Here is an 11557-nt window from a genome sequence, read left to right on the forward strand (position 1 = left end):
TGCAAACGTCTTAGACAACACAAATTATGGAATGGCTTTGGAGCAGTTACATGATTTTACTATACCACCTTGGGATAAACCAAATTTTAGACTTATACAAAGAACGATACTGTAAGACTTGCATTATTTCTCCACAGTCCAGCTGCTGCTAATTTTTTGACAACAACCAATTTTACTTGATATCTATGTACAATTTAATCTATATAGGTGGCTTCTGCTGCATCCTATAAGAAGCTGTATCAGTGCTCAAGATAATTCAATGCCTGATGTGCATGTTAATTGTACTGCATGAAGTGTAGTTTGATTATGTTGAGACTAAGAGTACAGCTATTTAAATTTATTAAGAGAGATTTTCACAACATCTGTATCCAGTTAGTTATTGCTCGGTGTCTCAGTGTTTTCAATGATGTAAGCGTGATTCTCCTCCCAGTGCTCTTGCAGCTGTTGAACCAGCTGACTGAACGGTGGTCTCTCCTCAGGCAGCAAACTCCAACACTGGATCATCAGAAGTTCGTACCTAAACAGCAAAGCAATTATTATTATAAATACTCAATACATAATTATAATGGTGTCAATGGACTTACAGCTTTTTGGGACATAATGAGGGTTTCTCCAATCTCTTATTGTCAGTGGAGATGTGTTTGAGCATGTCCTGGTTCTGTATCCCTGGATACGGGCCTCGTCCCAAAGAGAACACCTCCCAACAAGTCACACCAAATGACCACTAAGAATTTAGAAATAATAGCACCCACAGCACAAGTTCACCAACTCACCACATCAGTTTTCTCGTTGCTAATGGCATCATGGAGTGTCTCAGGAGCCATCCACTTGACTGGGATCTTGGTTCCCTGGTTGGCTCTGTAGTAGTCATTACTGTAGATGTCCCTGGCTAGGCCAAAGTCACCAACCTTCACCACAAGCTCTATGTCCACTCTGCATGAGGTAAGCACAAAAGCAGCTATATATGTGTCAGTTCATAAAATCAAATAAATGTAATTGTGTGTATCAGATTATCACAAGAAGACACATGTATAAATATAGTTGATGGAAAGTGTACTATCATCTGATGCACTGGAGCAAAAACTTGTACCTCAGTAGTTATACTGATCACTTACATGCAGTTCCTTGCTGCTAGATCTCTATGCACAAACTTCTCCTCAGCAAGATACTCCATACCATTGGCTACATCCATACACATACGTACCAGGGTAGAAACATTCATATCCTACAAAAGGAATACAAAAATGTTGATAAAAGACGAACAATGCATTGGACAAAATCAATAGGCTTTGTAATGTAACATTCGTATAATTATATAGCTGCATTAATTGTATAATACCACACTAACTAAAAAAGCATTTATGTTATGATAATGACAATTTCAGGCAAGTTTCTTAGAATAGACAAATAAACGTATATATATATATATATATACCTAAAGAACCTCTGAGGTAACAAAAAAACATACTGAAAGAGCTAGCGTCTATTTCGTAAAATTCAGATACCTCAGGTAGAGTCTCCACATTTGTAACATGAGTTCTCTTCTTCTTCAGAAAGTCCTTCAAGCTTCCATTGGCCATAAATGGGAGGAGGATGTAGGGTACTCCATCAAGAGTGTCAAAACACACTCCAGCTAATCCAATAATGTTGGGGTGACTGAAATCTTTCATCAGCAAAGTCTCGGCAAAGAATGATTCCAATTGATCTTTCGAACTCAAATCTGTGTGGAGAATATAAGTTATAGAAAAAAACGACACAACTCACTTTTAATTGTCTTGATGGCAATGTCTTCAAATTTTGAACAGTCTGGCCTCCTCATTTTCCCTCGAAAAACCTTGCCAAAGGCACCTGTATAAAATAACCCCTCATCACACACATACACACACACACACATACACACACATGCATGCACTGTCATTATTTATTGCACATTTTGCCTGTCTAAATTACCCAATAGTTTTACTTCCTAAACAAAATACAATTAGTTTGCTTTTCAACTGCATGTTTTGTGGTGTTTAACCATAGAGTCTATGGTTTGACAGTCACACGCGGACTCCGCATGTATGGGAGTGGTCCCGCCTTTCCTTGAGCTATCCACAAGTCAGGAAATTAAAGAGACCGAAACTTGTGGACTGGCAATGACGGGTTTGGTGCTCCTCTGATGACTGGAAAAATATATTGTCTATTGAATGTCCTTCATAAAAATAATCTGTTTGAGTCAAAATGGTACGCTTCAGCGGGCGCGGTTCCATCCAACCCAGTTAGCCTTGTGCTTACTACCCCCCTTCCAAACACACACACACACACACACACACACACACACACACACGCATGCACACACACACCCGCACCTTATATATAATCCGTATTGTATATACACATGCATGCAATGCATGGTAACCCACCTTGTCCAATCTCCTCTCCAACTGTTAACGCAGTGTATGGTACAAGAATGGAAGAGAAGATCTTCTCATAAGATGATCTGTCAGCATCACTCAGTCGAATATCATCAGTACCAGATAAAGACACAGCAATGCTACCTATACAATATTCACGTAATGTCACTTGGACAATAGCAGGAGCCCAGGTTAACTTCAACGTATAATTATTATACTCGGGGATCATGTTTCGTAAAATTTGGATATGCGGTCCTAACCACTTATGAAACGCGATCCCCATAGTCAGCCGCTCCTTATTTTATTTATGGGCTCCTGACAATAGTTATACAGAATGTTACTCACAATGTTCTTTGTGGTATATCCTCTGGGAACCTTCATGCTCCCTGAATGAAATATATACATGCATGGCTATACATTATTCAGTTAAAAATCTAAGAGAAATTGTATTGAAACTAAGGAAATAGTTTCACCTGGGAACTTCATCATGTTGTGATCTCCTCCGATAAATAACAACCAAAACAAAGAGAAACAGTCCAACCACGAGAATCAGGAATACACCACCCCCCACAATGGCTCCAGCTATCACACTTACAGCCACTCTCTCGGAGATGGCAGTCTCAGCTGAAGGATGAGAGCACAATGTCATGTAAAACTAAATATTAAATGAATAGAATCGTATGTACTATACTATCAGGAGTAACAAGGAATCATCCCTAAAATTTCCATCACGAAATAACGAAAATTTCAAGCCCAACTCACGCAATTTAGTTGAATTGATACACAGAGAAGAGTTCACATGCACAAAATCTGGCAGATAAGAATTGACATCAGAACAATTGAACAGTGACATCATGATAGTTAATTCATTCATTGACGTGACCATTGAAAGACAAGATTGAATCGAAGCATATTCAACTTCACAGGCCTCCCAGCAGAGTGGTAGTGCATCTCCTGTCTCAGGGTCACAAGGAGGGAACATGATGTAACAGCCGAGAGAGAGGACAATGTCCGTACAGTTCTGGTCAAAGTTGCCACTAGCAACCATCTCTCCTAACAGCCGTTGGTAAGTGATTGTGTTCCGGCTCTGTAGAGGAATGTAGTGGGTGTACTGGGAGATGGTTGTAGAGTAGGTGTACTGGGAGATGGTTGTAGAGTCACAGATGCTCGTGGAAGGAGTGGGCACACACCTAATGGTGATGTTTACATGTATACCATGCATGACTGTGCATGGATATGTTGTTAAGTCTGCTAATTAAAAACACTTACTGATTTGGATTAGAGAGGATTGAATCTGAATGAATATAAGAAGATTGCTGATTGCTTCTGAAAAGATGAATAAATTCTATAACATATATATACCTGTTTGCTGTGGTGTAAGCAGATCAGTACATCTCTTGGAATCAATAAGTGAGTCCAATCGGTCGAAATAATAATAAGTACTGGCATTATTGCAGTTAAGCTCCATTAACAATTTTAACAAACTCTGAGCTACTGGGAGACCAGATAACACCAGAAACTGTTCTGCAGACTGTACTATAGAGTCGCACTTCCCTTCTTCAACTAGCCGATTAAACGCCAAGCAACTATCACTGCAAACTGGCAGTAGAAGATCTGTAACATTGGTACACGGTGGTGTAGCTGCCAAGCATATTATGTGCTGGAAAGCAGTTTCCCAGTTCGGGTCGGGTGGGGGCACTCGTAAGAGAGAGAATCCAGTGGTGACAGCAATTGAGGATAGAGAAACATTGCCAGGAAGCACCTGAGGGTATTTGTTCAGGGTGTTTCTGGCTGTTAGGGAGTAGCAGACATGATCCTCATGCAGTGGAGTACACCTGCAATGATTGAATAGTAGATCATCTCATGCACTAAATTATATGCACGGTCGAACTTTGAATATAGAAGTAAGTATTAGTCACACTAAAAAAGCCTTAATTATCTATAGACATTAATTTTGTATAGGAAGGAAAACATAAGTACAACGTCATGTAGTACACCTCACCGGTGCTTTTTATTGGTGATATAAGTGAAATATTCAGTACGTGGCACTGTATAGAGTTATATACATGCATCAACTATATAGATGTCTCGCACAAGTATTATATATATATACAGCTCCAAATAAAGAGGTATGTATAGTGCTATTATAGCTAGTCTAAATCCAAAACCATGCAATAGTTGAATTAGAGCTGCCTCTACGCTGTCTCATATAATTGGTATACGTCTTACAATACCGTCTTTGACTATATATACAAAATCAGGAGTACATAAAGAGGAGTATCCAACTGTAGCAGTTGTAGTGTAACCAGGTTACGGTACGAGTATGTCATTCCACAGCACACACACGTGTGATTTGTATACCTCCAGCCCACATTCATGGCTAACAGTTTACACAAGTGTTAGGACGTATTCAGTACTAGATGTAGAGTGAAATGTGAGTGGTGGAAGTTAGATACTCCTCTTTGAACAAAGTAATACCACTTGAAAATTAAGGTAGTTTTGGGACAGAGTCTAACACACTTGCACTCACTCAGTAATTGGTACAACTTACTCTACAAAACAAACATGATCATGAATGACATCTGTGCTTGATATCACTTGCACACATGAAGCCAATTTTGTAGCCACATTTTAAATATAAACTTACAATTGAGTTGATACTTGATTTATCCACAACCCTGTGAATCATCATATTTGTATAAATCAGAAGTCTCCATGCAGCCAGAGATTTAGCTATCAGTATAAGTTACACTAATAGCTAGATGTAGATATCTACGGCTATAATTATGGTAAAACAGAAAATAGCTTGTGTATATATAAATTATAGTTACATGTACCATATAATTATATCAGGAAATGTTCGTGGGGTGCAAAATTTCGCGGTTTTCAAGGGCAGAGTAGTTAACGCGAAAATTTAAACTGGGATAAACTCCTACGCACCAATATTTTACATGCAGCTATTGGTGGGTGTGGTTTCCTGGCATTGAAATGCGAATATTAGATTCCGCGAACATTTCTTTTGTGGCTCTGGAGCCAAATAGCGAACATTTGCACCTGCGAAAATTTCCCGCTATACGGTATTAGTAATGCATGCAATGCCATGTATATTATACTATTATGCATGCATGTGGACAGACAAAAACAGGACAAAACATTTACTACACTGAGTTGACCTCTAATTTATTAATAATGTCTTTTAAAGTACACACATGAGAGACCACTGCATGCATGTGCATAGATCTATACACATAATAATAATTATTGTATAAATCTAGATATACATGCAGTTAAACTTATAGAAATCTACTCACCTCCCATACAAAACACAAGATACTGTAAGACTTGCATTACTAATCCACTGTGAGTTGATCTGTGACTCGATTTTCCAGGTTTTCTGGGAATTTTAGACCTAAATCTAGACCTATATATACTTGATTCTACTCAGTCAACAATATTGGCAACATAAGAGAGGCTCTATATACAGTCATGCATATGTCTGAGTGCATGCTCAAGATAATCCATCAAATGGGGGAAATTTGAGCCTTAATTGAGGTGCATGGCTGACATTAATTAGTTGGTATAGTTAGTTTATGAGGAAATATAAAAAATGTGGTGGGAGTGCTTTAAATTCTATATCAGTATAGATCAATTGCACATAATATTTGTAAACAGAGTATTGAATTACTAGCCATTTCACTGCCTAAAATTAGTTAAATACAACCTGTGTAGGCTTATTCTCATTGAGTGCATGGTTGTGAATTGTTAGTGATATAAACACAATAAAAGGTAAAAGGACATTCTCTGATATCACCTGGCAGTATCCAACGACCAGTACTTGAAACTTCTCGAAGCATGGGCCTGCTCCATGCAGATGTCTCTCTTTACAACGCATCTGCCCGTCTGTTATGTCCCGGACATCCGTCTTCTGCTGCCTTTCCCTGCCATGCAAGAGTCACCAAGGCCTGTTCATGCATGCTGCTTCCCCAACGGCAAGTGATAAGTACTTCTCACTCATGTAGTACACAATTCAGCTGCAAAAGTCTCCACCCAAAAATTGACGAGCTAGGCTATAGTAGCATCATGCACAATATCACCCACACATTATCTGCTTCTGTAACGAAAAGCCTACTATAGACTGACTAGATGGTGACCAAAGACTGTTTTAGTGAATTTCTTATCGCCTAAAGACTGATCAACTTGGTTTTGAACTCAACCATAAAAAGACTCTTTACCAGGTCCAAATGCCCCCCTCCCCCCCCCCCCAACACACCTCACTCTACGTGAATTATATTGGTGCCATGCATTAATTCAAATGTTTCCTGGTCAAAGCATATTGCTATGTGATTACACAGAAATTACCATTATGCATGCAGTGCCCAAATATTCGCTGGCATGCAAAGGCCTCAAAGCAGAGTGGCACATCTCCTTTCTCAAGTCACAAGGGGGAATTCCCGAAACGTTATTAGAGAGAAGATAATGTCTGTACAGTTATTCTGGTCAATTTGCCATGCATCTCTCCTATAGCAACTGTTAGAATTGCAATTGGTAAGTGATCGTGTTCCGGCTGCTTAGAGGAATGTAGTGTGCGTACTGGGAGATGGTTATAGAGTCACATATGCTACTGGAAGGAGTGGGCACACACCTATCGGGTAGATCGTTTATTGTATTATGTTATAGTCTATACGATAGTGAATCCGCAATACTATGCATAGTATATAAGACGCTCCATCCCCTAATCTGCTTCTGCTCCTGACTACACTAGCCGAGTTAAAGTCATAATTATATTTTTATATATATATACCTGGTAGCTGTTAGACCATCATGGATCTACATTTATATCGTATACTAGCCTCCTTCACCGGCCTTTGTGGGAAGTGCGGCCTGGGATCGAGGCTATAATCGTATACATGTTGATCTAGATTAACAGTTAAACTCAACTCACCTCCAATACACAACACAAGATACTGTAAGACTTGAATTTATGAGAGTCAGGTTTGCTAGGAATTTTAGACCTATAGATCTCTATTATTCTACTCAGACAACAAAACCATGCACACCTTGAAAAGTATATCATCACCCTTTCTGATAAATATACTCACTTCGATAAATACCCACTAAATACCAGTCCCATGGACATAATAATTATTATATATATATATAAATACCCATAGACATGCATTTCAGTATAAATACCCATAAATACCCATGGACATACATAAATACATAGACATATACAATAAATATACCCATGGTATATAAATATCCATGGACATAATTATATACCTCACTTTTACACAGTTTTGAGACAAACGGCACCTCATAACATACATTTAAATTTTGCATGCATACACGACTCAGTATAGTACGTGCCAGCTATATATTGAGTTTTCTTAGAAAGTTAGTCCAGTGGTCCATACATAATGGAACTCTTGAGCTTATCCTCTTTTGAGAAATAGAATTCTTTAATAAATGCAAGGAATTCTTCTTTCGAAATAACGCCATCTCCATCGGTATCCATGGCGTCAAAAGAGGGTCTCGCGTGCACCGTGTCAATTCCTACTACAGTGTAGTAGTCGGACCACTCCTTAAACGAGATTTCTCCATCGCCATTGGTGTCCAAGATTTTAAATTGAATCATAAACCATTCGTCGAGATCCTCAGGTTTAGTACCGGATTTTTCAAAGTTTTTGCTACATTCTTGGAGTGTAAGCTTAGTAGTCCCATCTATCCCCATGGACTTCATCACCCTAGCCAGGAGTTGGGTCATCTTCTCAAGACGTTTCTCGGGAGTACCCAGTTCTCTGTAGCGCTGAATAACTAGGTCATAATCTGCCTTTGAGACAAATCCATCTCCATCAAGGTCTCGAATTTTCAATTCCCTCTGCATTTTCTTCTTCCAGAGAGCATTCTTCCAGAACTCTTCCGCAGACATCTCAGCTATTGTTAGGGTGTACTAGTAGGCCGGCCGGCTACGAATGGTTTTTCACACCTGGTTGGTTCACAGCCCAGAGGTACGACACGCGGTTAAGCTCACGTGACTGGTATGTCTTGATTGGGCAAGATAAATTGCATTCCAATGACAACATTCAACTGGCAAGTAGAGATTAGATTTGTTGTAAGAACCAAGGCTCAGATGTTGGCAGTGATCCTATCCTGCCTGAATGCAGGCACAGAATACTTATTAAATACTCGAATTACACTAAAAACAATAATAATTATCTCATTTTTCTGGGTGGTGGTTGAAACTGGTTGAAAAGCTATTTCACATCAGTATAAGCCCAGCAATCAACCATCCTGATCTTAGAAACATCAAGTGTATTTCTTGAAAGACACACGCCAAACCAAATCCACTCTATCAAAGTACACAGTCTTATGGCAACTTGTAACTTGCTGTGGCACGTACCAACTCAGCTATTCATGAGCAATTAAAACAAGGTAGATTGTTAAGAATATGCGTAGTAGAACTCTGAATTTTACCTAAAAAAATGTCATGTGCAACTTTTGGCATCGATCGTTCACAACAATAATGGTCGATCATTTTATAATAATTCTGCAAAATGCATGGATACACTAGTAGCATATTATGCTAATCTAATGTGTGCCCTGTATATAGTACTTACAATAGCGTGTACAAATTAAAAATAAAGACTAATATTATACCCATGTATTTACATGCAGGTACGTTCATGCATACATTAAAGTGTGTAGTGAAATAATCGACAATCGTGGCTAACCCGAGTGAAACAAAGAATTTACTGCTTTGTGACTGAGATTATAATTTATGGACTCAGGAGCGTTTTCTTCCAGTAATTTCTCCTTAGCCTACAAATGTATAAGGCTATATGGTACCAATAATATGAAAAGTGGCGACATACCTGTCTTAGTGCATTTTCCGTGATAATCTCTCCAACATTTAGAGTTATGAAACTACATTTTGTTGTCTCCACTTTAAAAATACTTGCTTTAGAGCTGCTGAATTTGTTGTTTATATCCGAGTGAATGGTTGCTGGGTTCAATGGAAACACCAAAATTAATGATGGGAAGTATCAACTTGTGTACATGAATGTGGGCTGTCCAGCAGACATTCATGTACACGCATGTACCTTGGAGACGTGTTTAACTAGATGTTGAAGTTTGTCCCTTGAAGTACTGCTGACCAAACCGAGTGCTGCTTTTGAATCTCAAAACAATAAATGGGATGCCATCGAATAAAGGATTCGAATAAAGGATTCCGAAATACCGGTATACATGTTCAATCTCTCTTCAAGTGTTCTTTGTTCATACACAGTAAAAACACTTATAATTATTATATAAGATGCATTCGTGTTTTAGTGTTAAAATGACATTTCATGATCAGAAGATGCGTTTCATTTGACATGTTTTACTGTAACCAATGTGTTTTTACTGTGTAGGCCCGCTTTTTAATCCGTACATGCTTTCTGTATACGGAGGAGAGTTGGGTATGTCTGTTGGACGGGGCCAAGCGGAACGTCGAAGTAAGTTCTTTCAAACGTTAATCCCTCCCCAAAAGCTGTTGGCTGCTATATCTAACCGTACTCTGTCCTGACGTTTGGCTGAGGCGCCCGGCTCTCAGAGCTTCCTGTGACACAGGTTGTAGTTCCGGTTCTGTACAAACGTTGTTGCATACTTCTGTTAAGGTGGCTGTCAGGTCCCGAATCTCTGATTGAGGGAAATCCTCCCCTAGCACAGGACATGGCATGTTCCACTGATAAGTTGTTTCCATGCACATGAGACACATTATGAGGGCATGTCTGCCGGGGTCCAGCCATATCTGAGGGCTAGGGCATTTTGAAAGGTGCCCTTGTGGAGTGCAAAGCCGTGTTCCACCAATGGTATGGCAGTGAGCCATGTTGATGCTCCCTTCTCTTTTGCCGGCAAATCCATCGCTCTCCTAGCTTAATGGGTCCGGTAGGGCCTCGAAGATCCGATTCACTTCAGCAAGGCTATTTGCATGATTTTGTTGATAAACATGTTTCTTGGATTCCAGCTGCTTCGAAATAATGGTGGGACCATAGTTTGGGTCCTGAGAGAGGATGTGGTCACAGAAATTTGACGTGACTAGAAGGGATGATGCTAGCTTTCATGAGCCGCTGCTCTTGATGGCATGTCTATCCCAAGACCACCGAACCTTGCTGGTAGAGCAAATAATGTGCACTGTAGGTTGAAATTGCTTGGTGGTGGTCTTCCTGTCAGTGCATTGTCAACAGGCTTCAGCAGGGGGTGTGACTCAAGTATATAGGTCCATTTGCTCATCAAACCATGGGTGACAACATTGAATAGGCCCACCCTTCCTGATAGGTGTTCTATTGACAAGGAGAAAGCAGTCAACATGAATTTGTAAGCAGAATGAAAGAAGGATTGCTTTTTTGGACGTTTCTGAATGATAATACTTCGTTGTAACATGTTTAATTTTGAATGCAATTCTGTTGTATAGGGCATTATTGATTATTATACAACTTGTGTGTGGGTTTTGAGAATACAAATAATTAGACTTTATTTCTTGTTCATAGCTAATAAGCTTGTAGCTAGGCCGCAGCTAATTATGATATCATAATGAGGGATGTGGCTTCCTGTATAAAATTTTCCGGCGCTCCGCGCCAGGGGCAGTCCAATTTGGGTAGTGTTTCGCACCGCCAAGTGGCCCCCCAACCTTTTAACTGTTCCTACTCCACTGACTAGAGACCCACTCTTTGATCCCAGTATGAGTTGTGACATATTCTCCAGAGCCAATGGCGACGCCCAGGTAAGGTCTCCATTGTTCACACCTGTGTCGGTGAAAAAGGTCAGCTTTGCTTCAGCATTGCAGTCCTTCTTGGTGATTAGCCAGGTCTTCGACGCTTTTGGAAAGTAGCCATAGCCCGCGGGCCTGCTGTTGTTAATCTGTCCCACTCAAACACCTGCGGTGTCCCACCTTATCAGGACTTCCTCAGGCTATATTATGAGACAAGGCTAGATGAGGTGGGACACCACAGGTGTCTGAGGCTCAGCCGTGCTTGATTGAGGGCAGTTTCGAGACCAACCCTCCTACACACTCACGCTCATTGCCACCATAGATTTCTACATTGGTAGGAATTTAGGTGCATTGTCATTTATACCCGCCGTGCTCGACAATCGTGGCGAATCCGAGGCTCCATCAGTGA

The 11557-nt window shown here is 40.0% G+C and overlaps 2 protein-coding genes across 2 annotated transcripts; both read right to left on the minus strand.

Moving 5' to 3' along the window:
- Window positions 1–234: 234 nt before the first annotated feature.
- LOC135343961 (tyrosine-protein kinase Mer-like) lies at window positions 235–5926 on the minus strand. Its single transcript, XM_064541011.1, has 14 exons — window positions 5708–5926; window positions 5044–5074; window positions 3759–4231; window positions 3666–3690; window positions 3159–3586; window positions 2870–3020; window positions 2742–2782; window positions 2406–2540; window positions 1765–1848; window positions 1506–1720; window positions 1116–1225; window positions 774–933; window positions 585–724; window positions 235–517 (listed from the first exon to the last, which is right to left on the minus strand). Exons 1-14 carry the CDS (start codon window positions 5742–5744, stop codon window positions 373–375), a joined length of 2175 nt encoding a protein of 724 aa, XP_064397081.1. The 5' UTR covers window positions 5745–5926; the 3' UTR covers window positions 235–372.
- A 1792-nt stretch (window positions 5927–7718) lies between these two features.
- LOC135343740 (sarcoplasmic calcium-binding protein-like) lies at window positions 7719–8449 on the minus strand. Its single transcript, XM_064540742.1, has one exon. It carries the CDS (start codon window positions 8326–8328, stop codon window positions 7795–7797), a length of 534 nt encoding a protein of 177 aa, XP_064396812.1. The 5' UTR covers window positions 8329–8449; the 3' UTR covers window positions 7719–7794.
- Window positions 8450–11557: the final 3108 nt, after the last annotated feature.

Source organism: Halichondria panicea, chromosome 11 (assembly GCF_963675165.1).
Source record: "Halichondria panicea chromosome 11, odHalPani1.1, whole genome shotgun sequence".
NCBI lineage: Eukaryota > Metazoa > Porifera > Demospongiae > Suberitida > Halichondriidae > Halichondria > Halichondria panicea.